Below are 27319 nucleotides of genomic sequence, written 5' to 3' on the forward strand. Positions count from 1 at the left end.
CTGCCCTCAGCGTCGGTCCAGGGAAGCGGGAGAAAGCGACCGTTAACGCCCAAACGAAAACATAACGGTTCCCCACGCGAGGGACGCGCGTGCGTGATGACGTCATCGGACCAGTTCGTCTCCTAGTGTTTACCTTATTCCCCCTTCCGGGAGACGTCCCGCCTCTACGCAGGCGCAGTTCAGCGGCTTCGTTGCCGCTTTGCGCGGGAGTTTCGGAGGTGGCGGCGCCGGTGAGATGTCCCAGCCTGTGGACCCAGAGCTCGGGCACAGCAGGTACCGGCCGGCGGAGAGCGGGAAGGGAGAGCACCCGTCGTGTGCTGGGAGACTGATGGACAGCTTTGTGTTTCAGGCGCGGAAGGTCCAGCCTGGACCGACGGATTCCCGAAGTGAGGAAGCTCCGCCCCTCCCCTTGCCCGCCTCCCGCCTGGATCCTAGAGCTAGAGCCCCGGGCACCCCCAAGTCCCCTCCCCCCATGCCCCTTCTCTGCTCTTTCCCCGCTCTGGCTTTATCCTTCCGCCCCGTTCCTTTCTTTGCCCTCCCTTAATTTCCCCCTCGCAACACCCCCTCCGTCCCGTTGTCAATCTGCAAGCATACAGTAAGCGCCTACTGTGTGCCGGGTACTGTGCCAAGCGATGGGGGTACAAGGAAAGGCAAGAGGCAGTCCGAGGCCTCGGGGCAGCTAATGAGGGAGACAACATGCAAACGATTATGTGCCAACATCATACAGGTTACATTGGAGAGGGAGGCGCCCGAATTAAGAGGACCCAAAAGATTTCTCTTTGTGAAGATGGTATTTTAACTGGGACTGGAGGGAGAGTATTCCAGTCATGGGGAACAGCCCGTGAAAATGCCCAGAGCTTGGGGATGGAGGGTCTTGGGTGAGGCCAGTGTCACTGGACTGCAGAGTAGGGCGGGAGTTTAAGGTATAAGAAGGCTCCTGTCTAGTCCCCCACCCCCCTCCCCATTGTGCTCCCAAACCTCAAGCATTAAGCAGCTGCCACGTGCAAAACTTTGTATCCCACACTTTCTGTAAGCACTTAATAGATGATTTTTCCTTAATTCCTGCTGCGCCGGGCTTTGGGAATAGAAAGAAAAAGAAATAGACCCAGTTCTCATTTTCGCATCTCTACCCCTTGCTCCTCTCTCAGCCCCTCCTCACTCTCCTTATTCCTAACATGCATTTTAAAGCACCTACTATGGGCCAGGCACCATATTAGGTTCTGGGAGACAAAGACAGGAAAAAAAGTCCCTGCCCCAACTGTACCCTCTTCCCTCTCTCACATCTTAACCTCTCGCAACTTTATGCTTTGCACTGGGCCTTCCTTCCATTCCCTTTTATGCTTTCTCATTCCTCCCATGACATTCAATCCAGTAACATTTTTTGAGTAGCTCCTGTGTGCTGGGTTCTGTACCAGGGCTTGAGAAGGGAGAGTAGAAAAGTTAAGAATATAAGTAAAACAGTCTTTTCTCTTTTGGATCTTATAACAAGGTCACTAAATCTTTCTGAGCCCAGTTTTGCCCAGCTGTAAAATTAGCGAGTTATATGATCTCTAAAGTCTCTTCCAACTTTAACATGCTTTGAGTCTAGTAAAGCAAGATTTGATGTATACATTGCTATAAGGCATATGTATCATATGAATCATATAGTCAGTTATAATCATTAAGAAATAAATAATTACATCTGGGATGATAAAGGAGGGCTATGCAGTTAGGATGGGTAATACAAACTGGACCTAGAAAGATTCATAGGAATTTCAGCAAATAGAGGTGGATGGGAAATAGTATTTCTCCAGTTAGGGGAAATGACATAAGCAAACATCTGGAGGAGGGATGTAACACGATCTTTCAGGAATAGGAAGTGATACTTTGTGGGCAGATTGTAGAGGGTGAATCTTCTTGCTTCCCTGCTATCTAGGGTTCTCCACTCAGGGCGACCTCATTGAATGATACTGAGGCAGCAAAAGGTGAGTACTAGGAGTGAAAGTGAATTCAGTTTAAGATGTCTTTATTAAACATATACTCCTCCGCCTAATAAAATCACAGATCTTGACAAAAAACTGTATAAGGCATTGTACTAGGAAGAGAGAACTATGACATTTGGACTGTATTTGTTAGGCTATAGAGAGTCTGTGAAGATTTGATTTTTTTTAGCAGAGAAGTGCTACATTTGGCAGCTGTATGAAGGATAAATAAGAGAAGGGGAGGATTAAAGGGGGGGGCAGTTGGGAATCTCTTATGAGACTACGGGCAAGAGATAATGGGAACCTAAGTTAGGGTGCTGGGAATGGAAAGGAAGGATGGATGCAAAAGATAAAATAGTGGTGAAATTGACTGGAACCGATTTTTCCATTTTCCTCTACACCTAAAGATGGTTCTAAGGCAGTGCCTGGGTGACTAGGGACAGGTTGACTTTGAGGTAGCCTGTTGGAATGACCCTCTAAACAGTTAAAAATACTAGGCTAAAGATATTTTGGTAGTCATCTTTATAAAATGTATAATTAAACCCATGGAAGTAAATGGGATTGCTAAAGAGAAAAGGGCAGGATAGATCCTCAGAGGATACCCACATCAAGGGCATGGAAGGAGGGAAGAACCAATGAAGGTGATAGAAGGGATAATCATAGAGTTAGGATGAAAACCAGAAGAGAGCACTGACATGGACACCAAGGAAGGACAGACTGTCAAGACCAACAGTTGTTCATTTGTGTCTGACTTCTCATGAATCTGTATGGGGTTTTCTTGGCAAGGATGCTGGAGGGGTTTGCCATTTCCTTCTCTAGTGGATCAAGGCAAACAGATTAATTGACTTGCCCAGAGTCACACAGCTAGTCATTGTCTGAGGCCAAATTTGTACTTGGATCTTCCTGACTCTAGGCTCATTGTTGTATCTACTTAGCCATCTAGCAACTTCTTTTGAGACAAGGAATAGAGAATGTCAAATGCAAAGAAGTCAGTGAACATAAGAACTTAAAAATGTCCATTCAGATTGGCAATTAGGTGACTGAGTCATTTCAGTAGTATAGTAGAGATCAAAAACGAAACCAGGAGGGGATTGAGGTTGTGTATAGTAAAGACACAATGTCTGTGGTTTTTTTTTGTTGTTGTTGTTTTTTAGGCAGTTGGGGTTAAGTAAGACTTGCCCAGGGTCACACAGCTAGTAAGTGTCAAGTGTTTGGTCTGAGGCCGGATTTGAACTCGGGTCTTCCTGACTTCAGTGCCGGTGCTTTATCCACTGTGCCACCTAGCTGCCCAAGAGGCAGTGTTTGTGACAGTGACTGTAGATTGTTTGACAATAAAGGGGAAGAGAACAGTAAACTAAGGTATTTTGCTTAGACTAATTGGGGTGGGCAGTGCAAAGTTAAGGGCTTGAGAAGTTTGAAATATGAACTATATGTAATGTGACAGGAAGTCAATAAGATGAATAGACTGCCATGAAGTAGTGGTGTCCCGGTGGTGGTCAGAATAACATGGCTTTGTAGCCAGCTTAGTTCTGTGAATTCTTTCAACAGCACTGGGCAAACTGTTGGTTACCCAGGGTTGGAGTTTAGCAGGGCAAGAGTAGCCAAAGGTTAAATGAGTAAAGGATTCAAGGGGAGAGGAGAAAATAGTGAAATGTCCAACCATAGGATCAAGACTACGAGAGGAGGAAGGTAGAGCCAGAAGAGGGGTTTTGGGGTCATAATAAAAGCAAAAATTAGTTGCAGGATGAGTAAGTGTGTAGAAGAGGATTCCAAAGTTCAAGGTCTTGGAGATGGAGAATTTTAGAGCGATGGTAATGTTTAAGATGTGACCATACTAATGAGTAGCTGAAATACAGTAGTGATGGATGTCATAGGTAGGAGTTGAGAATGAAAAAGCTAGAAACCCGAGTTAGGTTATCAGTATAAATCTTGAAATTGGAGTATTGGTGATTAAACCAGGGGCTGAAGTCATTGGAAAAGATAGATCAGTGCTCTGGAGGTTAGTGAATGGTAGGTTAAAAGGATCAAGAAAGGATGAGCAATCAAAGAGATAAAGGTTAGTGAATGATGATGATAAAGTCTCTGAGAATGTCACTGGAGAGAGACAATTCAGCGAGCTTCCGGTAGGAGAGAGTGAAAATGGTAGCTAGCACTGAAGAGAGTCTTTAGGGATGTGTTATCTTTAGGGGAAGACCAGGTTTTCGTTAATGCCGGGGGTAGGGGGGGTGGCAACAGTATAAGGGAGTAGGGATCTAGGTAAAAGGGATCAGAGGGCCTTGTGATCAGGCAAGTGCTTTGGAGTGATGTGTGTGTGTGTCTGTGTGTGTGTATATATATATATGTGTGTGTGTGTGTGTGTATATACATTTATTTATTTGTTTGTCCTTTGTTCTTGAAGAGGAGCAAAATGACTTCACTATGTTAGAATCAAGTTATAGTGTGTTCTGTCTGACTGTGGCTGATCAAACTAACCCAAGCTCAGAATGCTCTACCACAGGTCGGGCACAAATAGTCCATATGAACATTTGGGATGGATTGTAGATCTGACCAAGGGACAGCTTAAGGGAAAGCTGGTGGTTGACAAGTAAGCTAAAGGGATTTGCTAGCCATGTGACAGGAAAGTACCCTGAGTTGGTAGAAGCTACTAAATTAATTAGTCTCAAGGTTCTAATTAGAAGATTGGTGTGTGGAGCTATCTTGATTCATTCTCCAGACATATTTTAATGAACTTCATGAAATTTTTGGCAAGAAAGTACGTGATAGGAAATAGTATTAAGTAAGACAAGAAGGGTAAATTAAAGCCAAAATTTTAGTGATTTTGATGGTGGGGAGAGGTAGTCTAGTGTGGTTTGAAAGTATTAAGGAAACCCTGGTTGAAGGTAACTGGTAAATTCAAGTTAGTACATCCATCCCACCCTATTGCAAAAAGCCAGGAGATATGCTTCACTGTTTCAATATGTTTGCTAGGCATTAGGATATAAAGAGCCTATTTAGGTTGGGGAGGATGAGGGGTGGCCGTTGGAAAGGCTGAAACTGGTGGGTCACTTGAGTTTGGGAGTCTTCATCTGCAGTTGGGCTAAACCTAATAACATATCTACACCAATTCCAGTATCAAGATGGTGAATCTCTGGTTACAAATGGGACACTGGTAACTAAGGAGGGGTAGAGCAGCCCGAGTCAGAAAAGCAGCGGGTTAAAGCTTCATTGCCAGTCAGTTTGGGATTCATAAGTAGCTGATGTATTTCTAGCTTAGGTCAGATAAGGAGACCCATTTCTCCTCTACTTCTCCACCCCAACCCTCAACCTCCTTTGCAAAACAAAACACAAAAAACCTGTTTATACTACCAGAAAATCCATATTCAGGATTTTTAGACTAAGAAGCTGTCAAATGATAAAGAGATTTTTAGACCTAGTTATGACTCTGTAACATTGCTGATAAACCACTTAACTTCACTTTTTTATCTAAAAAGTGAATGAAGTCTAAAAAACAACAACAATATTTGCCAAGAAGTATTTACAGGATAGTTGTTAAGGTAAAATCATGGTGTAGAAATGCTTTGACAAATAAAAAGCATTACGAATGCTGAGGAATATGGAACTAATGGTAATTTTTTGGTAAGTCTTGTTTTATTTCATTAGCAATTGGTTCTTTCTCCAAGTGCAGAATAATTATACATTGTTGAAACAGAAATCTCTTAGTGATGTGGCAGGTATTTAGCAGTACTTTGAAAATTATTTGATAACTCTTAAGATGCTCCAGTTTTTGCTCTAACTCATACTACTTGTATGACCATTAACAAGTCATTTATTAGTGATCCAGGCAACTCTTGAGACTTTAAATTACAGGTTTGCAACAGAAGAAGGAGTTTTCACAAGCAGATCCTTACTCCAATGAAATTGCTAAGCTTAAATTTTTCCTCCATCTCCTTCCACCCCCATTCCCCAAAAGGGATATGTATTACCAAGAAGGGTAAGAGAACCTAAGAAGCTTTTTTAACTTCCACACCAGACTAGACTGTCCCTTAGACACTCCCTCCCCACAACCAGCATTAGAATTTTATATTCCCAATAAAGTCTTCTATATATGTTTCTCTAATTTGGAGTACTAGAATTTTTCGGCCTGTTTGCTTTACAAAGATGTTTGGTTGGTGGTAAGTTTTTAATATTTCAACCTTTTGTAATAAGTGCCTGAAGAGGTAGTGGTGCCCAAGACTCAAGATCACCAATTAACATCAAGCCATACCTCTCTGGAAATCTGTGCTACGTCTTCTGCCTTTCCGGAGACTACCAAAGATGTCTCAAGAAAAAGAAAGAATTCTGAAGACAGCTCTGAAACAGGAAAAACGCAAGATCTCACATACATAGCTCCACAAGGATATAACAGCAATCAGAAAACTAAGCGTCAGTCCTGGCGTAGGGCTAGTATGAAAGAAACAAACCGTCGAAAGTCACTGCCTCCCTTTCATCAGGGTGTTACAGGTATCGTAGTAAATATAAACTGTCATGACATGTGACATAAAATAAATTTCAAATCTCAGCTTAGATTTTTACCATATTCTTTATCCATTATACCTATTTCACACACACACACACACACACACACACACACACACACTCCCTCTCTCCCTCTCTCTCTCTATCTCTCTATCGTATGTGTAAGACTCTGTTGCCTGAACAGTTTCTAATCTCAAACTGTTCATGCTGGCCTCATATAAATATTCAAGGTCATATTACAACAGTAGCAAATATATCATCCTTTGGCCTTCTATTTAATCCATTAAATCAGAATGATGGTGATAATGATTTCTCAGGGGCTTTTTTTGACATTACAGTGGAACATGTACATCTTACAGAGAAAACTAAAAAATAAAATTATGAAGCTGTTTGGGTTGTACTTTAGAATTTGCTATATTCTACAATGGCTGTATTATTACTGTTCGAGAAGTTTGATACTGATTTTTATGTAGATTTATTGGGTTTTTGTTTGTTTGGTTTTGTTTTGTTTTTTTAATTGTAGTAAGGAAAGACTCATGGTTAATCTGGAACATTTCAGTAAGAATTGCCAGGAAAGGTTAGTATTTTCTGTAATCTAATGCCTCATTTAGCTTGTGGTCAAACTACCAGTTTTTAACCATCCAGAATGTACCTCAGACTCTGGCAGAAATTACAAAAGGCCTTTAAGCACTATTTTTGTTTTGTTTTATTTTTAAGGCACTTGGGGTTAAATGACTTACCTAGGGTCACACAGCTACTGAGTGTCAAGTGTTTGGTCTAAGGCCAGATTTGAACTCAGGTCCTCCTGACTTCAGGGCTAGTGATCTATCCATTGCACCACCTAGCTGCCCCTAAGACCTATTTTTAAGAGGGAGAAAAAAATAACAGTTGTTGTAGGAGCTGGTGGGGCCCTCTCTGGACCCATACCCAGAGCCTATTGTTTTAGAGTCAGCTGTAAAAGGTTAATGATTTAATGGGCTTTGCTACCTAGTTAACCCCAGTAACTTTCATTTGCTTAGTTAATCAAGACCATGGATTAGAAGCAGTGAAGGGTTGTCAGACACATAGAGGTAGTGTGAAGTGACAGTGCACAAGGGATCGATTTGCATAGGGGACAAATAGTTCTACTCTACCTCTGAGAGAATTGTAGTATTCTCTGATAACAATAAATTATGTTCCTGCTGCAAAAGAAAAAAGTTGCTTTCAAAGTACTTTAATAAGATAGGAAAGTAAGGTAATATATATAAAGTGCATTGTAGAACCATATAAATGTCAGGTGTTATGTTATTTTAATTGATTTTGTTTTGACATAGCATGGAAATGTCAATAGAATCACAATTAAAACCTCCATAAAGTACAACCTCTGAAAAGTTAAGCGAAATAGCCTAAAAGTGATTTTGATTGATAGGACAGGCAGCCTTATACAAATACTAGTTAAAGGAAAAGGTATGTGCTTTAACTCTAATAAAGTAGAACCAACATTGTCCATTATTGTTTAATTTGAGTTATGTTGCTGTTTAAAGTTGTTTTCAATTATATTAGGTATAATTATATTTTTTGGTTTATCTTTCACTTCCATGTTACACACAAGTCTTCACATATTTCTTTGAATTCTTCCTATTTGTCATTCTTTTATAATAAACTTTAGAAAAGATATCTTTTTTAAACAAAGCTTTATTACTTAAAAGGGTAAGCTTCAGTTATTTGGAAATTTAATTTATGTGAACTGCCTCATTCATTGACAACAAGAGAAGATTAAGATATTATATTTGATTTCTCCTTTGGTCAATGAAAAAAAAAATCTTAGGGGTGTTCATGTCTCAAGTTAGATTGTGCCCAAAGGGACCTATTTTTAGATAAATAAGTACCTTGCTAACTAGAAAGATGTTGGACTTCTTTTAGTGTGACGGTGATGCTTTTGTATGTTAGAGCTCAGCAGATCTATCAGCATAGACTTGGCTGAAAGCAAACGCCTTGGCTGTCTCCTACTCTCCAGTTTTCAGGTAAGATGCTTGGGTTAGGTAATGGTTTTTCATCCTGGTGAAGTATCAGTCCCAAAGAAGTATTAACCATGTTGTAATGTGCAAAATATTTATTTTTACATTTCAAAAAAAAATCTTCCCCTAAAGATGCACACATCAGCAGCTACCCCCATGACATAGGAGGCAGTGAATAACAACAAAAGTCATTTCAATCCATTGCCCTCTTTAGATGATGTTGACTTGCACAGTGAATTAACTTGAGACTTCAGTCTTAATAAACATTTAGATGGGACCATCCTTGTTTCTTTCCATTTGTTCAGATGATTGGAGGTGATTGTGAAAGTGTTTTGTTTTTTGGCTTGGTTTTTTTAGTTCTCTGCACACAAACTTGAACCTTTTCTGAGAGACGCTGATAGCATCAGTCTTGATACTTTTAAGGCCAGAGGTAAGTTTTAGAGAAATGGAGGTGAACTAAGCATCAGACACACAGAGGGAGCACTAACTTTTGTTGTTTGCCACTTCATGACTCTACGGGAGATGAGCCAGTTTGTATCTTTCAGTGATCTAACAGCCCTTCTTAAACTGTGAGTTGAGAGCAGTTTAAAAAGCACTAACAGGGTCTAGAGTGGTAAAAGTTTAATAAGCCCTGATCTAAGAAACCAATGAGCTAAGATTTTTTTTTTTTGGTTAGGCCATGGGGTTAAGTGACTTGCTCAGGGTCACACAGCTAGTAAGTGTTATGTGTCTGAGGCCACATTTGAACTCAGGTCCTCCTGAATCCAGGGCCGGTGCTCTGTCCACTGCACCACCTAGCTGCCCCCAACCAATGAGCTAAGATTTACTTGACAGTGTAAATTATGCCCCTTTAGTTTATCCCATAGAATTAAATTTTCATTTAAACACTTGCTTTGGGCTACATATTAGAAATACAAATAAAAACTATACTAAACTGAAAACAGTCCCTACTAGCAAAGAACTTATATTCTGTTGGGAAAATTATTTCCTTAAATGGAGTTACCTCACAGTCTTCTTGAGAGCTAATACATGATTTTTATAACTTCTGCATTATTTTGGTGGGTATAGTAGTTTACTCTTCCAAGTCTAAGTACAGCTTACTGTTATCTAATTCTCATAACTAATCGTTTGCAACGGTTTTTTCATTGTGCTTCCAAACTCTTGATTTTATTCCTATCCATTGCCTAACTTCTATAAAACCTTCTCCCAGTGTAAGCAGATTAAGTTTTTGATTGAAATATAATAGATACTGGTCTACCTTTTAACTTTTTTTAAACATACTGTTAAAAAAAATGTCATTGAGGAGTTACCTTCTCATGTTCTCTCCCATTTCACTTGTACTTAACCACAAAGAACTCCTAGCTTCCATACTGAATATTAATACAGTTCTTAGGTGGGTCTTTCCATGTTCATCAAGTGGCACAACTCTCTTGATATGGCAGTGTATTAAAGCATCGCACAGGATGTTTATACTCTTGATATAGTTATCCCCCACAGTTGTTACATGTCCAAGATCTTTGAATATTCCTTTACCTGATCTAGCAGTTTATCATTCTTCTAAACCTGTTCTTTCTCATCACCACAGCCTTAGTTACTAAACCCCTTCCTGATTTCCCTTGCAATCACTCCTGCTTTAGCTTTACCTTCCTTTAAAAATCTTGACCACATAGGTAACCAGTTCAACTTTATACTATCGTCTTCCTTTTTCTCCTTTAGCCCCTTTGTCCTTTCTCAGCTCACCATATCTTAGTATCTGTCTTCTTTGCTTCTGTATGGATACTGCTGAATGTCATTGGAGGAAGTTGTGCAACATTGCTGACTGGGTCCACCATAGATTCATTATTCAATCTCAACCAAACCCTCATGGATACATGCCACTACCTTTACTCTTCCATGATTGACTCTATCTTATTCCCTCTCAGCAAACCTTGACAAAAAAGTCAAAACTATCTGCTGCAAGCTCCATCTTCTCTCCAATTCCACATTCCAAATTACCTCAATAACATCCCCCTCTTTCCTTTTCTCTAATTTTAGAGGAAAAGATACCATTATTTTTGCAAATACCAATTTTTCTAGCTATGCCATTCTTCTCATCTTCTATGTTCTCTGGGAACTCGGTCCTTCCTTGACCATGCCCTCTTTCCTCTTCTCTCTTTGTCCACAAGGCTCTTTTCTATTGCTTATAAATATGCTGAGATCTTATCCATCCTTTAAAAACCTTAACTTGAGCCCACCATCCTCTTGAGATGCCATCCTCAGTACTGATATCAAAATATTAGTATCAATAAATATTATATCAGTATTGCTTCCATTTTCTTTCCTCACATTCAATTCTCAACCCCTTTTAATCTGGCTGCTGACCTCATCACTCAACCAAAACTGCTTTCTCTTAAGACTATTAATGAACTATTAATTGCCAAAATCTGTTAGCCTTTTATTGTTACTTACACTTCTTACTCTTGCAGGATTTGACATTGTGGACCACTCCTTCCCCCTAGACACACTTCTCTCCCCTTCTCTTAGGTTTTTACAACACTGTTCTTTTCCACTGGTCTGTTGGCTTCTTCTGAATCTTCTTTAGAGGAAAGTCATCAATCTTGTCCCACCTCCCATTCATGGGTGTACCCCAGAATGGAGTTCTAGGGCCTCTTCTCTTTATACATTCTCTTAGTGATTTTTTCAGTTTTCCCCAGGTTCAACTGTCACTTCTCTGCAGATGAGTCTTTATATCCAGCCAAATTCTCTCTTCCATGAATTTTGACTCACCAACTTTATATTGAATATCCCTAATCAGATGTCCTATAGACATCTCAAAAGCAGCTTGACCAAAATAGAACTCGTTATCTTTTCCTTAAAACCTTCTTTTCTAATTAATTTTCCTATTTTTATTAAGATCACCGCCATTCTTCTAGTCACCTAGGTTTGTAACCTTGGATGCCCTTAAAACTAATCTCTCAACCCTTATATCCAAACAGTTGCTAAGTCTTAGTGATTTGGCTTCTGCAATATCTCTTTCATCCGTACCCTTCTTTCCACTCACATCACCACCACCATAGTTCCGTTCCTTATTGCCTCTGGACTAGACTGTTGAACTAATCTAATTGCTTCCTTGCTTCCAGTTAATCTCCTCTCTAGTCCATTTTCCACATAACCGCCAAATTGATATTCCTAAAGCCCAGATCTAGCTGTCACCCAATTCAAGAACCTTTAGTAGCTCTCCCTTGCCTCCATGATAAAATACTCTTCTTTTTAGCTTTTGAATCTTTTTCACAATTTGGCCTCAGCTTACCTTTCTAGGCTTACTATATATTAATCTCCTTCACAAACTCTGCTTGTCTTAGAACCTTTCATCGTCTCCCTCTATACTACTTCACTTGGTGATCTTACCAATTCCCATGGATTTAGTTACCATCTCTAAACTGATGATTCCAAATCTGCCTGTCTTGTCCCAATCTGTCTGCTTACTTCCAGTCTTTCATCTCCAACTGCCTTTTGGATATCTCAAACAGGAAGTCCAGAAAACATCTTAAACTCAACATGTCCAAAATAGAAATCTATCCTTCCCCCTAAACCCTCCCCCCTCCTACCTTCCCTATTATTGTAGAACACCATCTTCCCAGTGTCTTAGGCTCACACCCTAGGAATCATCCTGGATTCTTCACTATCTCTCACACATGCCCTTGTCCCATATATAAGCTTTTGACAAAGCTTTTCGATTTCACCTTTGCAACAACCCCCTTTTCTCTTCACACACTGCCATCCCCTTTAGTGCAGGCTCTCATCTCCTCATCCCTGGACAGTACCTGCTGGTTGGTCAGCCTGCCTCAAATCTTTCCCCAGTCCAATCTATCCTCCATTCAGCCACTAAAGTGATTCTCCTAAAGTTCAGGTTACATTGTGTCAACCTCCTACTCAATAAAATCCAATGCTTTCCCATCAACTCCAGGATCAATTACAAAATGTTTTCTTTGGCATTGAGAACCCTTCATAACCTAGCCCCCTCCTACTTTTCCAATCTTACATTTTATTCCCAAATATGTACTCTTCAATCTAGTGATGCTGGCCTCCTGGCTATTCCACAAATAAAACACTCCATCTCTTGGCTCCATTCTGTCTATCTCCCATGCCTGGAATGCTCTCTCTCCTCAGCTCTGCCTGCTGACCTCCTCGGCTTCCTTAAGTCCTAGTTAAAATCCCTTCTTTTATGGGAAGCCTTCCCCAACTCCTCTAATTCTAGGGCCTTTTCTTTCTTAATTATTTCCTATTTATCCTCTGTATAGCTTGTTTATATATATTTGTTGGCGTGTTGTTTCTCTCATTAGATTCTGAATTCCTTGAGGGCAAGGACTGTCTTTTACCTCTTTTTGTATCTCCATTACTAAGCACAGTGCCTGGCACATAATAGTCCCTTATAAATGTTATTGATTAAATTGATTGATTGCTTTCCAGCCCAACTGATGTACTTGCTATTTCCTATACACAACATATAATCTTCCATCTCCATGATTTTGTTCAGGCTCTTGCCAAGCCTGCAATGTTTTTCTTTCTTCATGTGTGCTTCATAGAATCCCTGTCTTCTTTAAAAGCTCAACTCAAGAAGTGAGCAGAACTAGGAGAACATTGTACACAGTAACAGCCACGTTGTGTGATGACTAACAATGATAGACTTAGCCCTTTTCAGCAATACAAGGATCTAAGATATCTCCAAAGGTCTCATGGTGGAAAATACTGTCCACATCCAAAGAAAGAATTATGGAGTTTGAATGCAGATCGAAGCATACTATTTGCTCTTTTTTTCTTCTGTTTTTTTTTCTTTCTGTTTCTTCTGTGTTTTCTTCTGTTTCTTTCTGCTTCTTCTGTTTAGTTTCCTCTTTCTGGTGGTTCCTCCTGTTGGTTCTAATTTTTCCTTACAACATCACTAACGTGAAAATATGTTTAATAGGAATGTATATGTATGGCCTATATCAGATTGCATGCTCATGCAGCATATCCTGATACCTTTAAGTGCTAGTACAATCTCCCTGGAAATTACTTCTATATTTAGGGTATCCCAAAAGTCTTAGTGCAGTTTAAGCTTATTACAACTTATTTTGCATTTAGTTTTCTATGTATATGTTGTTCTCCCCTCCCCACCCCACCAGGCAGAAACTGGTTTATTTTTATCTTGTGTCCTCAGCACTTAGCACAGTGCCAGGAAGGAAGGAAGGAGATAAGTATTTATTAAATGCCAGCTCTGTGCCAGGTGCTTTACAAATATTACCTCATTTGATCCTTACAACACTGGGAGGTAGGTGCTATTGCTATCCCCATTTTACAGTTGGAGAAACTGAGACAGACCTTTTTCTATGACCAATGTCATATAGCTAGTCAGTGTCTGAGGCTGGATTGGAACTCAGGTCTTCCTAACTCCAAGCTCTGTCCACTGTGCCACCTAGTGCCATGCCCATAGTAGATACTTAATAAATGTTAGTTGAATGCTGAGCTGGGGATGTAGTATAAGGATTCTACTTCTGATACCCTCAGTATTCAGTGTGTAAGATCTTTGTCAAATGTGTATGCTATATAAAGCTACCTTCATTTCTCTACATTTCCATTTTATTCTTCTAGTGTCTTCAATTTCTGAAGAATTCAAGCATTTTACAAACAGACTTGAAGATGATGGGACCTTAAAGAAATGCTCTGATGAATCAAAAGGGTAATTTGGACAAAAATTTGTATGTTTTCTCTTTTTTCTCTTTTTTTCTTGTCAATCACGAAGATTAACATGGATCCACAGACCCTAAAGTGCTTAAAAATTTTAACTAACATTACCAAAGCCCAAACTGAACATAGATCAACATTACCATGTGTCTCCTCCCCATCTGAAATCTTACTTAAACATCTAACAAGTCTATGAGGTAGATAGGGCAAGTATTATCCTCCAGTTTATAGATGACTTTGCTAAAACTAACCAAAGAGAAAGTGACTTACCCAGGGTCATGCACTATCACATAGCTGGGATTTAAACCTAAATATACATGCTCTGAGACCATTGTGCTGTCTGTCATGCTGTATTGACCAACCTAGTTCATTTTCCCCTCCCTAAGTTACCAACCTGAGAAAGTGTATTTTATCACATTGAGTTGGCATATTCACCAAGAAATGGGGAAGTTGTAGTTTTTTTATGTACTCTAATTTGGAGTACAAGGAGTTGTAACCTAGTTATTCAGAGACAGAAGAGGAGGTATTTAGATATATAATTTACTCTGTATGGGTGTGTGTATTTATATTTTAGAATTTTTTTTAAAATTTATTTTAAAATTTAGTGCAAAATAAGAAAAGATATTTACATGTACACAGCAGAACTTAAGAAGATTCAACAAAAACCAAATTTCAATTTCAAGAAAACCTGTTTAATATTACACATTGTTTTCAAAGCTGTCCAGCTTTTCTTTGCTTCCTTATAGATTTTTTGTTCTCTGCTGTACACTTTTTATTTTATTTTTTCCCTCTCCCTTTTCCTCTCCTGCCCCCAGAAGGCTACAATTAAGTGAGAATCTTTTTATCTATCTTTCTACATGCATACACACACACACACACACACACACACACACACACACACACACACACGGATAAACATGCACATATACACTCATACACACATATGTAAGACCATACTACGCATATTTCCATTTGTCATCTGTTTTCATCTGTTTCTCTGAAGGTTGAATAGCTTTTTCTCTCACAAGTCCCCATCTTTCCATGTTTTTTCTAAATCAACCAGCTCATCATTTCCTATACCACAGCAATCTTCCAACCCAATCACATTCTATCTGAGAGAATGTCTATGAAAGTTTTTTCCACAATTTTTTTTCTGTTCTTGCTATTCTTGGCTGCATAGATTTTTACTTATACAAGGAAATTTTTATTTAAAATAATCAAAATTATCTGTTTTCCACTTCAACAATATTCTCACCTTATACGGTTTATGGTCTGATATTACTGAATCTGCTTTGTGTGTGTATATAATTTTTATAATAAAAATTCATTGGGGGTTTTTTTGTTATTACATTACCCATATTTCCAAATGTATCCCTTCCTTTCCCAGACAGCCATCCCTTATAATAGAGATTTAAAAAGAGGAGGAAAAAAGTTCAGCAAATTGATCCATCCATATGAAAACTCTGACCTATGCAATGTTCTGTATCTATGGTTACTCCCTCCTCTGCAAAGAATAGAAGTTTAAAAGGTTACACATCGAAAGGATATTTATTAGTTGGATATATTATTTGCCAAATAAATAAAAAAAAATCCATCTTTCTTAAGATTTTGCCACCAAGCAATCATCTAGTCTATCCCTCCTTGTTCTATAGAGGAGGAAATGAGTCAAGTAACAAATACTTGAGCATCTGCTTGATATAAGGCATTATACTAAGTGTACTAGGATTTATAAAGAAGTGTAAAACAGCATCATTTAGAGAGGAAAAGCATATACAAGTGAAAAGAAAATTAATTTTACAAGGTAATATATGTTTCAGTTGTGTTGATAATGTTACAGGACTGCAGAGGAGAGAGAGAGATCTCTTCCAGTTGATATTTAGATCAGAAGGGGGTAGGATTTGAACTGGGCCTTGAAAAATAACTAAGACTGAGAAGTGAGGAACAGTGAATAAAGGCTTGGAGGCTAAAAAGTGGATTGGTGATCTCTCTGGTTGGAGGCAGCAAGAGCAATGAGCTCTCCCAAGAAAACCACAGAGACTAGCAACAACTAATGTGAGTACAGACTGGACCAGGACATCTCAGGTCTCTGAAGTTCCGAGTGTTCTACTGAGATTGTGTAGAGTCTTGAAAATTCAGTGGTATGAACTTCAGAGGTCTGGGAGGGGTAGAAGGGGGGAAGGCCTAACCCCAGGAGGTAGAAGTCAGCACTGGATCCTAGGAAACATTAGGATGAGATTGAGTACAGCTGAACACTCAACCATAATGCAGCAGGAGGTAGAGCCTGACCTTGGCAGACAGTCCCAGTTCAGGAATTAAGCTGAAGAAATGAGTAAGAGAAGATAGTGGCCAGTATTAAAAATTACTGCAAATCTAGGAATCCCCCGAAAGAAAGTATAACTCTGTAACAACTGCAAGCAGAGACTCAAAAGAAGAAATGGATTTTCCATAAGCACTACTTGAATACTTAGAAGAGATGAAATAAGGGATAAAAAATGAAATAAAAAGCTCTGGAGGAGAGAATTGGAAGGAAAATCAATAGCTCAGAAAAGAAAATAATAAACATCCAAATGATCAACTCCTAGAACTGGGACACTAATCACTGGTATTATCTATCAGTGGGAAGGCTAGAAGTAAAAATGAGGGAAAGCTGTCAGAATTGGGGACCAAGCCAATAACAAGGCCTCTATATTTTCTGTTTTACTGAAACCCATACAAGTATTGATATTAAGAAGTATGGATGTTGTATCATTAAGATACTTCCTTATGGAGAAAAACAAAAAGCAACTGGCTATCAAAAGTAACTAAGTGCCTGGAAAACAGATGAAAGAAATAATTTAAAATCATTGGACTCCTTGAATACCATGATTTAAAAAAAAAAATTTAAAGAAAGAAAAACTTGGGACCCTATATTTCAAGAAATCATAAAAGGTAACTGCCTAGATATATTAGAACCAGAGAGTAAAATAAATATAAAAAGAATCTACTGATCACCTTCTGAAAGTAACCCTGAAAGAAAGAATCCCAGGAATTAAATTGTGTGAGCTCCTCCATTAAATTATGGGCTGGGAATTATCTTTTGCCTCTTTTTTTTAATCCCCAGTTTATCACAGTGCCTGGGTTATAGTAGGTGTTTAATAAATGTTTATTGACTGGTGGACTGAGAAGTACCAGCCAAAATCTAGAGTTTCCATGTCTAAGAAAAAAATACCATAAATAATCAGAAAGAAGCAGTTCAAGTATCAAGGAACCACAGTTAGGATCATACAAGACCTTGTAGCTTTAAATGAGAAGAGATCTTGAAATAACAGTATTTCGAAAGGCAAGTCTTACAACCAAGAATATCTTGCTATATAAAGCTGATTACAATCAGATTAGGGTAGGGAGGGATATTTAATGGAATAGATGACTTTCAAGCATTTCTGATGAAAAGGCCAGAGCCAAGTAACAACTTTAAAATGCAAACACAGGGGCAGCTAGGTGGCACAGTGGATAGAGCACTGGCCCTGGAGTCAGGAGGATCTGAGTTCAAATCTAGCCTCAGGCACATAACACTTACTAGCTGTGTGACCCTGAGCAAGTCACTTAACCCCATTGCCTAGCCAAAAAAATAAAAGGCAAACACAAACATCAGAGCAACCTAGAAAGTTTAATGTATCCGATTAATTTGACGGGACTATATAATGATACAGTGCTTACATTCTAATAGAAGAGAAAAGATGTGTCCCATCAGAACCTTAATCTCTTTAGTTGGGTATTGAGAAAGTTAAATTAGAAAAGCAGCAGTCCTAGATGTGGATTGGATTTGTTATGAAGATTTTAAGAGGGAAGAGAAGGGAAGGCAAAAGGAATATGCTAGTATAGAAAGGAAGGATAAAGAGGCCAAACTTGTTATTTTTCATAATTGGTATGTATGAGAAGAAGAGGATAGAAACAGGGAGGAAAAGGGATAGGAGGAGTGACTATGAAATGAACCTTTGTGTAGAAATAGATCAAATTAAACAAGAAATGTGGGGATAGGGAAGGAGTTGGTAAGAGGGAGGATGACAGTGGGGTGGGGGATGGGGAGTTGAAAGCAACACATTCACTGATCCTAAAGGGGAGAATTAAAAGAAAAGAGAAGGAAAGCAACTGGAAACTAAGGTGGCCAACAATTAGGGTTTAGCTGATTCTCCAGTTGTTAAATAGTCAAAGCATATAAATAGTCAGATTTCAGAGAAAGAAATCCAAACTATCAAAGCCATAAGAAAAACTGTTCAAAATCACTTATAATTAAAAGGCAAACAAACAGCTTTAAGGTTCGGCCTCCCACCCATCAGCTAAGCAAATTTCATCCAAAAAAAAAGGAAAGTGACAAACGTTGGAGGGCCTGTGGGAAAACTGCTACATTAATGTACTCATAGTGGGACTGTGAATTGGTCCAGCTGTTTTGAAAAACAATTTGGAACTGTGACCCAAAAGTCATCAAACTCTGCAAATCCTTTGGCTTTATAGTACTACTACTTCTGTATGCCAAAAAGATCAAAGAAAGAGGAAAGGGCTCCTTTAGTGCAAAAATATTGATAGCAGCTTTTTTTGTGGTGACAAAAAATTTGGAAACTGAAAGGGTGCCTGTCAGTTGGGGAGTCTTTGAACAAATTACAATATGCAGTTTTGACAGTGCTATTGTGCTGTATGAACTGGGGTGAAAGAAATGGGGTAGTTTCATAAAAGCCTGGGAAGACTTGTATGAACTGATTCAGGGTAAAGTGAATAGAAGGACGAGGACAATTTTATCAATTTGGAAAAACCTGAGAACTGCAATCAACACAATAACCAAATACGGTGTCAACAGACTCTTGATGAAATGTGCTATCCCCTCCTGACAGGGAGGTGTCGAATTCAGAGTACAGATTGAGACATTTTTTTGGACATGACCAATGTCAGAAAATGTTTTGCTTGATTATACATATTTGTTACAAAGGCTTTTTTTTAATTTTTCAATTGGAGGTGAGAGAAGGTAGATTTTGGCTAATTTAAAAAATAAATTTTGATTTTTAAAAATTGGGGAATGGCTAAACAAATTGTGGTACATGAACATACATACCATAAAAAATAGAGATTTATCCTGGGTATGACTTTATGGAGAGTGAATTGACCCAAACCTGGAGAACTTTTTATATATTGTAAGAAAGAAGAACTTTGAAAGACTTAAGACCTCCGATCAAAGCATTGACCAAGCATATATCTAAAGAATCTATGGTGCAACATACTAACCACCTCCTGACTGAGTGGTGATGGACCTCAGGGTGCAGAGAGATAATTTTTAGACACAGCCACTGTGTGGATTTCTATACTTATTTTGTTATAAGGATTGTTAGTTTTTTTCCTTAAGTAATTTACATAAGTTGGAGGGTTTAGCAGTAGTAATGCCAAGGGGAAAAATGGTCCATTGAAACAATTTTTAAATGCACAGATGAGAAGGAAGTTGAGACTGAAGCACAAATAATTCAGAACAGTTTTGAAGATAATGTGTGACATTTCTTAACATAATTTTTTTAAAGTAGCATGAAATGGAGATTCATGGTTTTGTATGCAATCCTCTTTGTGTTCTGTATACATGGGAATGCCCATTTTTGGCATTTTGGCTCAAAGTTTTTTTGAAAAATAAAGTAGAAGTTGTGTTTGGCTGAAGTAGATGATTTATGTAATGGTGTAATGGAAGATGAGGCTAGAAAGGTAAATGATACCAGGCTATGAAAGGCCTTGAATGCCAGGCTGATTTTGAACTTCTAGGCAGCAGGGAATTACTGAAGGAATTATTGTTGTTTTTTTTTTAACAATAGCACAATGGAGTATTTTAGGAATAATTAATGTGGTGACAGTACATAGCATTGGGTAGAGATGGGAAAGGCTGGAGACAACAAGACTATTTCAGCTATGTTGTGGTATTATGGAAAGGCCTGGATTCTGAATATTTGTATGTGTCCAAAGAATGCTTAGACTATTACAGAAATGATACTGTTAACATCAGATGCTTCTTGAGAGTTGTTAATCCTATAATCCTCTATTTCAGGCAGTCAACAGATACTGCCTTGGAAGCATCAATGACAGAGATAAAAGAATATATAGCCAGGTGAGTGGGTAATGACTGAGCTATATCTGAATCATCTCAACAAAACCTGGGAAGAATTAATATCAAAAGAAAAGTGGATTCTCAAAAGAGATTGGTATTAGGAGTTAAAAGCCTCCTTTTCAAAATGTATTGGAATTGATAGTCTATCCCATTGAGTAAAGATCAGGAAATGAAAGTGTTCATTTAATTTAAAGAACAAGCTCACTTTTTGCAGTTGGGGGTGGGAGGAAGGGAAGGTAGATTTTTGATTAATTGAAAATAAATTTTTTTAAATCCTTGTTGGCTAAATTTGTTTAACATCTCATAATCCTAGAAGCTCTTCTATTTCATTGACTTTTTTATGAACATCATACTAACTGGATCCCTGATCTAACCTTCTACAGGCTTTCTTTGGAGTGTACGAATTGGGATCAACTATTGCTGCATCACCAGAAAGAAGCTGAAAAGATATCCAGGTTAAATCTCTGTAATTACAATAAGAAGTTGCTTTTTCCCCATGGGGATTTACTTTTTTTTCCATTAGTACAAATTGGGTGTTAAAGCTCTGGGAAGGCTAGTGTTGTTAGAGATCTTTGAGATACTATATATTAACTACCTCTGAAGTTGCCCCTTTGTGGGGAAGGAGAGACTAGTTGTGGTCACTGAACAAAATGCTGTATTCTTAACCCTTACTTACTTTGCCAGTTCCTAGGAAAGGATGGCAGCTCTGTCTCTGGTAATCCTGGTGCTGACCCAGTAGAGGCATTGAGATAGGGTCCACAGTAGGGACAGAAAGCACTGACTTCTTAAGTCCTGCCAGCTCCTGCCTCCTCAGTGGCTTCTCTTGTACACTCATTGGCTGGTGGTCAGCAAGGGTGTTAGGGTTGTGTAATACATTTCTGAGAAATTGCAGTCAAAGCAATTTTAAAGGTAAAAGCTAAAAAAATGAAAACAAATTATTTAGATTTTGACAACGAGTTGTTAATGCATTTCTATATTCCCCTTGCAACGGAGATCCCACCTCAGATTAGTGATACCTTATAGTTTCCTTCCACCCCCAAAATACAGCTTTCCCTGTGGTATAGAGTAGGCTAACCTTAAGCTGCTAGACTTAGAGAGGTCTCAGTTGAAAAGTATCAACATAATCAGAACCATCTTTTTGTTAATTAGGAAGCCCTTTTGGGTAGGAGGGGAAGAGAAGATTTCAGTTTTCAATTTAGTATGGAGAAACATAATTTTATTCAGAAATCACTTGTTATTTCTAAGCATTTTATTTATTTTTCAAGGACATTAGAGGAAGCCAAAATTGCCGATATAGAACTGGACTCTACTCTGTATCTTCAGTCTTCACAAAGTGAAATTCTTAGCACAAAACCTGACTATCAGAAGATATTAGACAGCCAGAATGAGGTTTTTAACTGCATGGAGATGGTGGTGAGTTGACTCCTATTTACTTCAGTCAATCAAAGAAGCATTTATTAAGAGCCAGACACTGTTCTAGGCTCTGGAGATATCAATACAAACAATGAAACAATCCCTATCCTAAAGAACTTACATTCTCATGGAAAACAGCAAGTAAATCCTGGATTGAGTTCTCTCACTCTGCTAGTTTGTTTCGTGCTGAAAATTTTGAGGAATCAGCTTGTGAAAGGAGATAGTCTGAGTATGTACAACTCAACCTAAGAGGAAATGTGTTAACTTTAGGCAAGGTGGCAGCCAGCTGTTTTAATCTCAGGTGTGATTCACTTTAGCTTAATGGGTTTTGGGTTGTTGTTTTTTAAGCCAAGTAATTACATGATTAGTTGCATTTATTAGCTTTTCTATCTGAGGGCTTTAACCATAGGAGAAGAATTCTAAATTATATAGTATGAATGTAGTTTTAAAAAGCAAGGCCAAGAAGGTTTTCTGTTTTCTAACCATTGTAGAATAAGTGAGGTGTTAATGCATTTCTGTATTACCCTTGCAGCAGAAATCTGACCTAAGGTTAGTAGTGTCTAGTTTCCTTCTACCTCCAAAATACAACCTTCCCTGTGTTATAGGTGGGCTAACCTGAAACTGCCTGGACTTCCAAAGGTCTCTTTCTTGAAAATCATTAACATAATCTGGGGGATCTTTTTGTGAAGTTAGGAAGCCCACTTAAGGTATATCATTAAGCTGACCATTGTAGGGCCAGAGGTCCTAAGATTTCCCTGAAGTCTTGGGACTAAAAGTGAAAGTTGCTTGGCAGAGGGAGAGACTGCCGAAGGAGTTGGGGCATTAAAGGGCATCTTCAACTCATGTCACTGCAGATCAGAACATTGCTACAGGACTACCCATTCATCTCTCAAACACAGTTTGCCTTTGTCCATGAAAGAGTGCTGAGAGTAGGCAAATTGCCTTTTTCTCAAAAATAGCTTACTCTACTTTCTGTTCTTAGAATAACTAACCTTTCTCCTATGAATCCTTGAGATGCAGAAACTACATTTTTACAGACTAAAATCATTGTTATGTAAAGAGAGAGTCAACTGAAAGAGACTCTTATCTCATACTATGCTACAGAATTCTGAAATTCAGATTATCCTATTGTCCTTCATAGTGAATTGAAAGTGACTGAATGAGTGGACTTGTCTATCAGGCTAGAAGTTCACTGAAATTTTGTTTGTAGATAGATGAACTACAAGGATCAATAAGGCTGTTGTATTCTTTTATGGAAGATACTACCCAATTCTTCAAGAAGGTGTCGGTGCAACTTGGTAAGAGAAACAGTCACCATTTGGAGAGAGTAAAGAAAAATTGTTTCCTCTTAAGACAAACTCCTACCCTCACCCCATTGAATTAAAATTTCCCTTTAGATACTATGTTACTAGAGGGAGGGTTCTTAAAATTTTTTGTGTGTTGTGGACCACTTTGGTTATTTGGTGAAGCCCGTGGATCAGATGGATACCTTCTCAAAAGAACATTTTTAAATGCAAAAAATAAAAATACAGAATTACAGAGGGAAACAAAGGTTAGTAAAAATAAGGATGTAATTATTTCCCTGTCCAAGTTCATGGATCCCCTGAAATCTATCCAAGGATCCCTTGGAGGTCTGTGGACCTCAAGTCAACAGCCCCTGACTGGGAAGAGTGTAGGCTTATCTTCTGCCTTCTTCCAAATACCCATTCTTTGGTGAAAATTCTAAATATATCATAGAGGATTGGTAATTTAGTGCCATTGTGCATTCTTCTGTAGCAGTTAAAATTCTTTTCAAAAAAGAAGTAGTTCCCCCTTACCTTTTTCTGAAGCCTGAGGTTTTGGGGGGTTTTGTCTTATTTTCTTTCAGGAGAAAAGACTGTCCAGCAGTTGGAAGCCTCACCAATTCGAAAACTGCTCAAACCTCAACTAGAAAAACCATCTCTCACACACTCGGGCACTCTCTGCTAATGATCACAGTCTACATACATTTCTTCCAAATTGTCATTCAGATGGTTGCATATGAGAAGTTGCTGCCTTTTATGGAGTGTGACTGTAAATGAATGTGATACTTTTTTAAAACAGGCATCAGCACTTAATTACTCTGAATATTCATTTATAACTTTATCTCCAGAGTCTTACTACACATCTTTACAGATGCCATTCTTGAAGACATTTTTGGAATTTGGAAGTAATGAAACATTTATATATATACATACACACACACACACACACACACATATACACATATTTCTTCAGTGGCAGCAAGTTTTTATTCTTAAAGGGCAGAGTGCACTTTTTCCCCTTGAAATGTCCAGGGTTTAATGTCTAGTGAATAAAGTTGGTCATCTTTTATGTAAGGTCAGTAACCTTTATGAAGTTAAAAAGAGGGATGATTACAAAGTAATGATGTGGATTTTCTTATATGGCTCTGTAGGGAGTTCTAAAATGTTTGGATTAATGACATCACTGAAGTAGACCTGTAGCCTCCTGAGAAAACTACTTTGAAAGATATAGTTTACTTTAAAATTGTCTCATTGCATTAGTCACCATGTATATACTTCTCTCCATTCCTTGTTTGTCTTAATATTTATGTTGACTACCCAGTCCTGACTCTTCCCCCCCCCAATGTACACAAATACTTGGTTTTATTTTCTAAAACAATGCACAATAAAGAGCTGCCTGTGGTTTAATTGTTCTAAGGTGTATTCTTCTCATCTTGGAAAAGTAAACCTAATTTTGAGATTGAGAATACTGGAATTATATAGATTTTTATTCTAAGTGTTCTGTGGGAGACTGCATCACTGTCAGTCATTGGTAATGAAGTTAGCCTGGCTAGCTTGGGCAAAGCTGCCAGCCTGTTATTTGCTTCCAGACTACTAGGCATGACTAATGTTTTTGAGCCAGGTACTAAAAACCCATGTCACTCCATTAGGCCCAAGGTCATAGCAAGTTAGTAAAACCAGGACTGCAACGGGGCTCCTGACGTCTAATCACTTCTAATCCGGTATCCTTTATCATGCCCACTGGTCCTCTGTAATCCGTCACCTCCGTAGGCAACCCTTAAATAGATTAAGTGGGCACAAAGATTGTGAAACAAAGGTGGGTAGGGGCTGGTATGCCTCTGTTCTTAGCCTTCCACTTTGGCTTTAAAGCTGACCTTGTGAAATTCGGTTCCATGGGTCTCTGCCAGGAAAAAAGGCTTTTCCCCACCGGTTGTAAACATGCAACTTTTAATCTTTGCAGAGGGAAATGTAGTGGGTAAATTGTCATTTGATTCGGTTATTTGGCTTATGACCCAGAAAGTGAGGGCAGAGTAAGTGGTTTCCCCGACACTCCCCCGCCCCTGGACTGCCGGCCCCCCTCTCCGAGGTCCCAGACGGGCGGGTGACGCCTGGCCGCTCCGGGCCTTCTGCCGCATGCGTTGTCCCAGGAGACGACTGTCAAGTCCAGAAGGGAGCCTCGCACGGCTCATCCCGAGGGTTTGCCCAGCAGCAGTTTAATAGTCCCCGGCGGAGGCCCCGCCCTATCCCGCCCCCGCCTCAAGCGGTGCCACGGACTTCTTAGTTAATGAATAAAAAACTACAACCAAGGTGGAGACTCCCGCTCTTACGTAGAGCGTCCGCCCTTTTCCTGGTAGTTCCCTGGGATCGGAGGAGGACTGCGCAGGCGTTTGGCTGTTTGCGACTGGCTCTGCGCCTGCGTCGGGCCGCATTGCTTTTCCTATTCCCGCCCCTCTGGCTGAAGCTGCTGCGGCCGCTGCCTCCGCTACCGCTGTCGCCGCTGCTGTCGCTGCCGCACTGATAAGTGCTGTCGGCTCAGGTGAGTGCTGCCGCTGCCCGCATTCCCCGGCCCCCGCCAGCCCCTCGCCCCCGCCTTCCAGAGCTAGCCTGGCCCCGGGGTCGGAGTCTCCAGGTGTCTCCGCGTGTCCGGGTCTCGTCGGCCCTTCGGGAGGCGGCGCAGGCTAAGGGCCCCGGCTGGCCAGCGACCTTGGCTGAGCCGGCCCCGGCCCGGGAGCTCCTGCCGTGACGGAGGCCGCCCGGGATCCCGGCGGCTTGGACGTGTACGGGGCAGCCCGGCCCGCGCTCCAGCCGCGCCTGCGGCTTCAGAGGAGCCCCCCTTGTCCGGAGTACCACGCTGCTTGTCCCCCCTTTGTCCGTAAATAACTGAGGCTCGCAGGTGACCTGCCTTAGGTGTTACCGCCGGACTAGTTTCGACCGGTCTCCTGACCCCGAATCCCGAAATCTTTGCCTGCACCAACCTGGAGAGTGGCTTGTTCTAGTTCATTGAATCAGGTTCAGCGAATTGAATTTCCTGAAGGTTACCAGGAAATCCCTCTTGTTTCTGTCAGTTTTTGTTGAATGTTTCTTTTCAATTCAACATGTTTAAATGCATGGCATTATCGTTTTTTCCTTAGGTTTACAAAACACCCTTCTTAATTATTAAAAACAACCTGTAATAGGTAAGAGGACTGTTTTACAGATGAGGAAACTGAGATCCACAGAGGCGAAGTTACACACCATACCCAGAGGCACACAACTACTTAAGTGTGGGAAATGGGATTTGAACTCAGATCTCTTGATTCCCAAATCCAGCAGTCTTTCACTATACCAAGCTTGGAAAAAGGATGATCTAGTTTAACTGAATCGACGTTAGTCCATTTAGTTGGGGGTTGCTCGGAAATTCTTTTGGTCCAAACGCTGCTGAATGTCTTTTCTGTTCAATTTAATAGTTTTTATTAAGCAAAGCCTTTCCTAACTCCTTACTTCTCACCTCCACGATAATCTTCCATTTTAGATTTATTTGTAGAGAATTCCCTGAATGCTACCTTGGCTCTTTATTCTCATTCTACCTTGGATAATGCAAAATCATTTGTGTGCCTGTTGTGTACTCCCTCTTAGAGCATCTTCAGAGCTCCTTGAAGGCCTCTTTGATTCCTCTGACATAGTAGAAACAATATAATATAGCAGATAGTTTGGCTCTTGGTCCAGTAGAAAAAATGCTAGATTTGGTGTCAGGGGACCTAGGCTCAAATCATGGAGTTGCTCGGATCCTGCTAACTGACCACTTAATAACTGGCTGACCTTGGGCAAGTCACTGTAACCTCCCTGTTCCTCAGTTTCCACATCACTAAAGTGACCCTTCCCCTTCCCTCTCTCCCACTCCCCACCCCCCACCCCCCCAGCTCTACCTGATGTAGTTATTGTGAGGATCAAATGGTGTACTATCTATGGAATGCAAAGCAAACTTTAAAATTTTGTATAAATGTCATCAGCCCTGTGGGTTAGGCTGGGCAGAGTTGAATATTCCCATTTTGCAGATAAGTTAACAGGCTTTGCCAGAGTCTCTTGATCCTTCCACTATATCACAGCCCTTAAAAGAATGATAGCTCTAATTTATATAGATTGGTAAAGTGGAAGAGACCACTAGATTTGGAGTCAGAACCTGGCTTCAAATCTCAGCTTTGCCATTTACTACTTGTGTGATCTTGGACAAGTACTCTTCTCAGCCTCAGTTTCCTTGTCTGTAAAATGTGGGGGTTGGATTAAGGTGACCTCTAAAGGTCCTTTCCGGTTCTAAATCTATTATTCTATGATCCTGTTATAACAGTTTATAGCTCCAAAGTGCTTCCAGCTGTAATTTGT

The 27319-nt window shown here is 39.8% G+C and overlaps 2 protein-coding genes across 7 annotated transcripts in view; both read left to right on the forward strand.

Annotated features, from left to right (window-relative positions):
- Positions 1–156: 156 nt before the first annotated feature.
- DSN1 (DSN1 component of MIS12 kinetochore complex) lies at positions 157–24367 on the forward strand. Of its 4 annotated transcripts, none has more exons than XM_020998772.2 (12): positions 157–273; positions 350–386; positions 1916–1964; positions 6147–6440; positions 8385–8458; positions 8810–8882; positions 14060–14147; positions 20205–20264; positions 20648–20719; positions 21530–21677; positions 22888–22975; positions 23545–24367. In XM_020998772.2, the coding sequence occupies exons 1-12, from the start codon at positions 236–238 to the stop codon at positions 23643–23645; spliced, it is 1122 nt and encodes a 373-aa protein (XP_020854431.1). In that variant the 5' UTR covers positions 157–235; the 3' UTR covers positions 23646–24367. The 4 variants fall into 4 exon arrangements, with proteins under 4 accessions (XP_020854431.1, XP_078006367.1, XP_020854432.1 ...); XM_078150241.1 differs by having other exon boundaries at positions 195–273; positions 350–790; XM_020998773.2 differs by lacking the exons at positions 157–273; positions 1916–1964 and having other exon boundaries at positions 363–386.
- Positions 24368–25385: 1018 nt separating this feature from the next.
- Positions 25386–27319, forward strand: part of NDRG3 (NDRG family member 3) — a 70250-nt gene continuing 68316 nt past the window's right edge. For all 3 annotated transcript variants that reach the window (XM_020998687.2, XM_020998690.2, XM_020998688.2), the window contains exon 1: positions 25386–25496. The gene's annotated coding sequence lies outside the window, so the exon portion shown is untranslated. The remainder of the gene's footprint in view (positions 25497–27319) is intronic.

The sequence above is a fragment of the Phascolarctos cinereus genome, unplaced genomic scaffold (genome assembly GCF_003287225.1).
Source record: "Phascolarctos cinereus isolate Bilbo 61053 unplaced genomic scaffold, phaCin_HiC Scaffold_2;HRSCAF=192, whole genome shotgun sequence".
Lineage (NCBI taxonomy): Eukaryota > Metazoa > Chordata > Mammalia > Diprotodontia > Phascolarctidae > Phascolarctos > Phascolarctos cinereus.

What these genes read in the sequence shown, in the direction of transcription:
- DSN1 (XM_078150241.1), top strand. Translation starts at nt 683, where the DNA reads ATGAGGGAGACAACATGCAAACGATTATGTGCCAACATCATACAGGTT. An exon ending in TGCTCTGATGAATCAAAAGG is followed by an intron (nt 14,148 to 20,204) that starts GTAATTTGGACA and finishes CCTCTATTTCAG; the next exon opens with GCAGTCAACAGATACTGCCT. An exon ending in GAAGCTGAAAAGATATCCAG is followed by an intron (nt 20,720 to 21,529) that starts GTTAAATCTCTG and finishes TTATTTTTCAAG; the next exon opens with GACATTAGAGGAAGCCAAAA.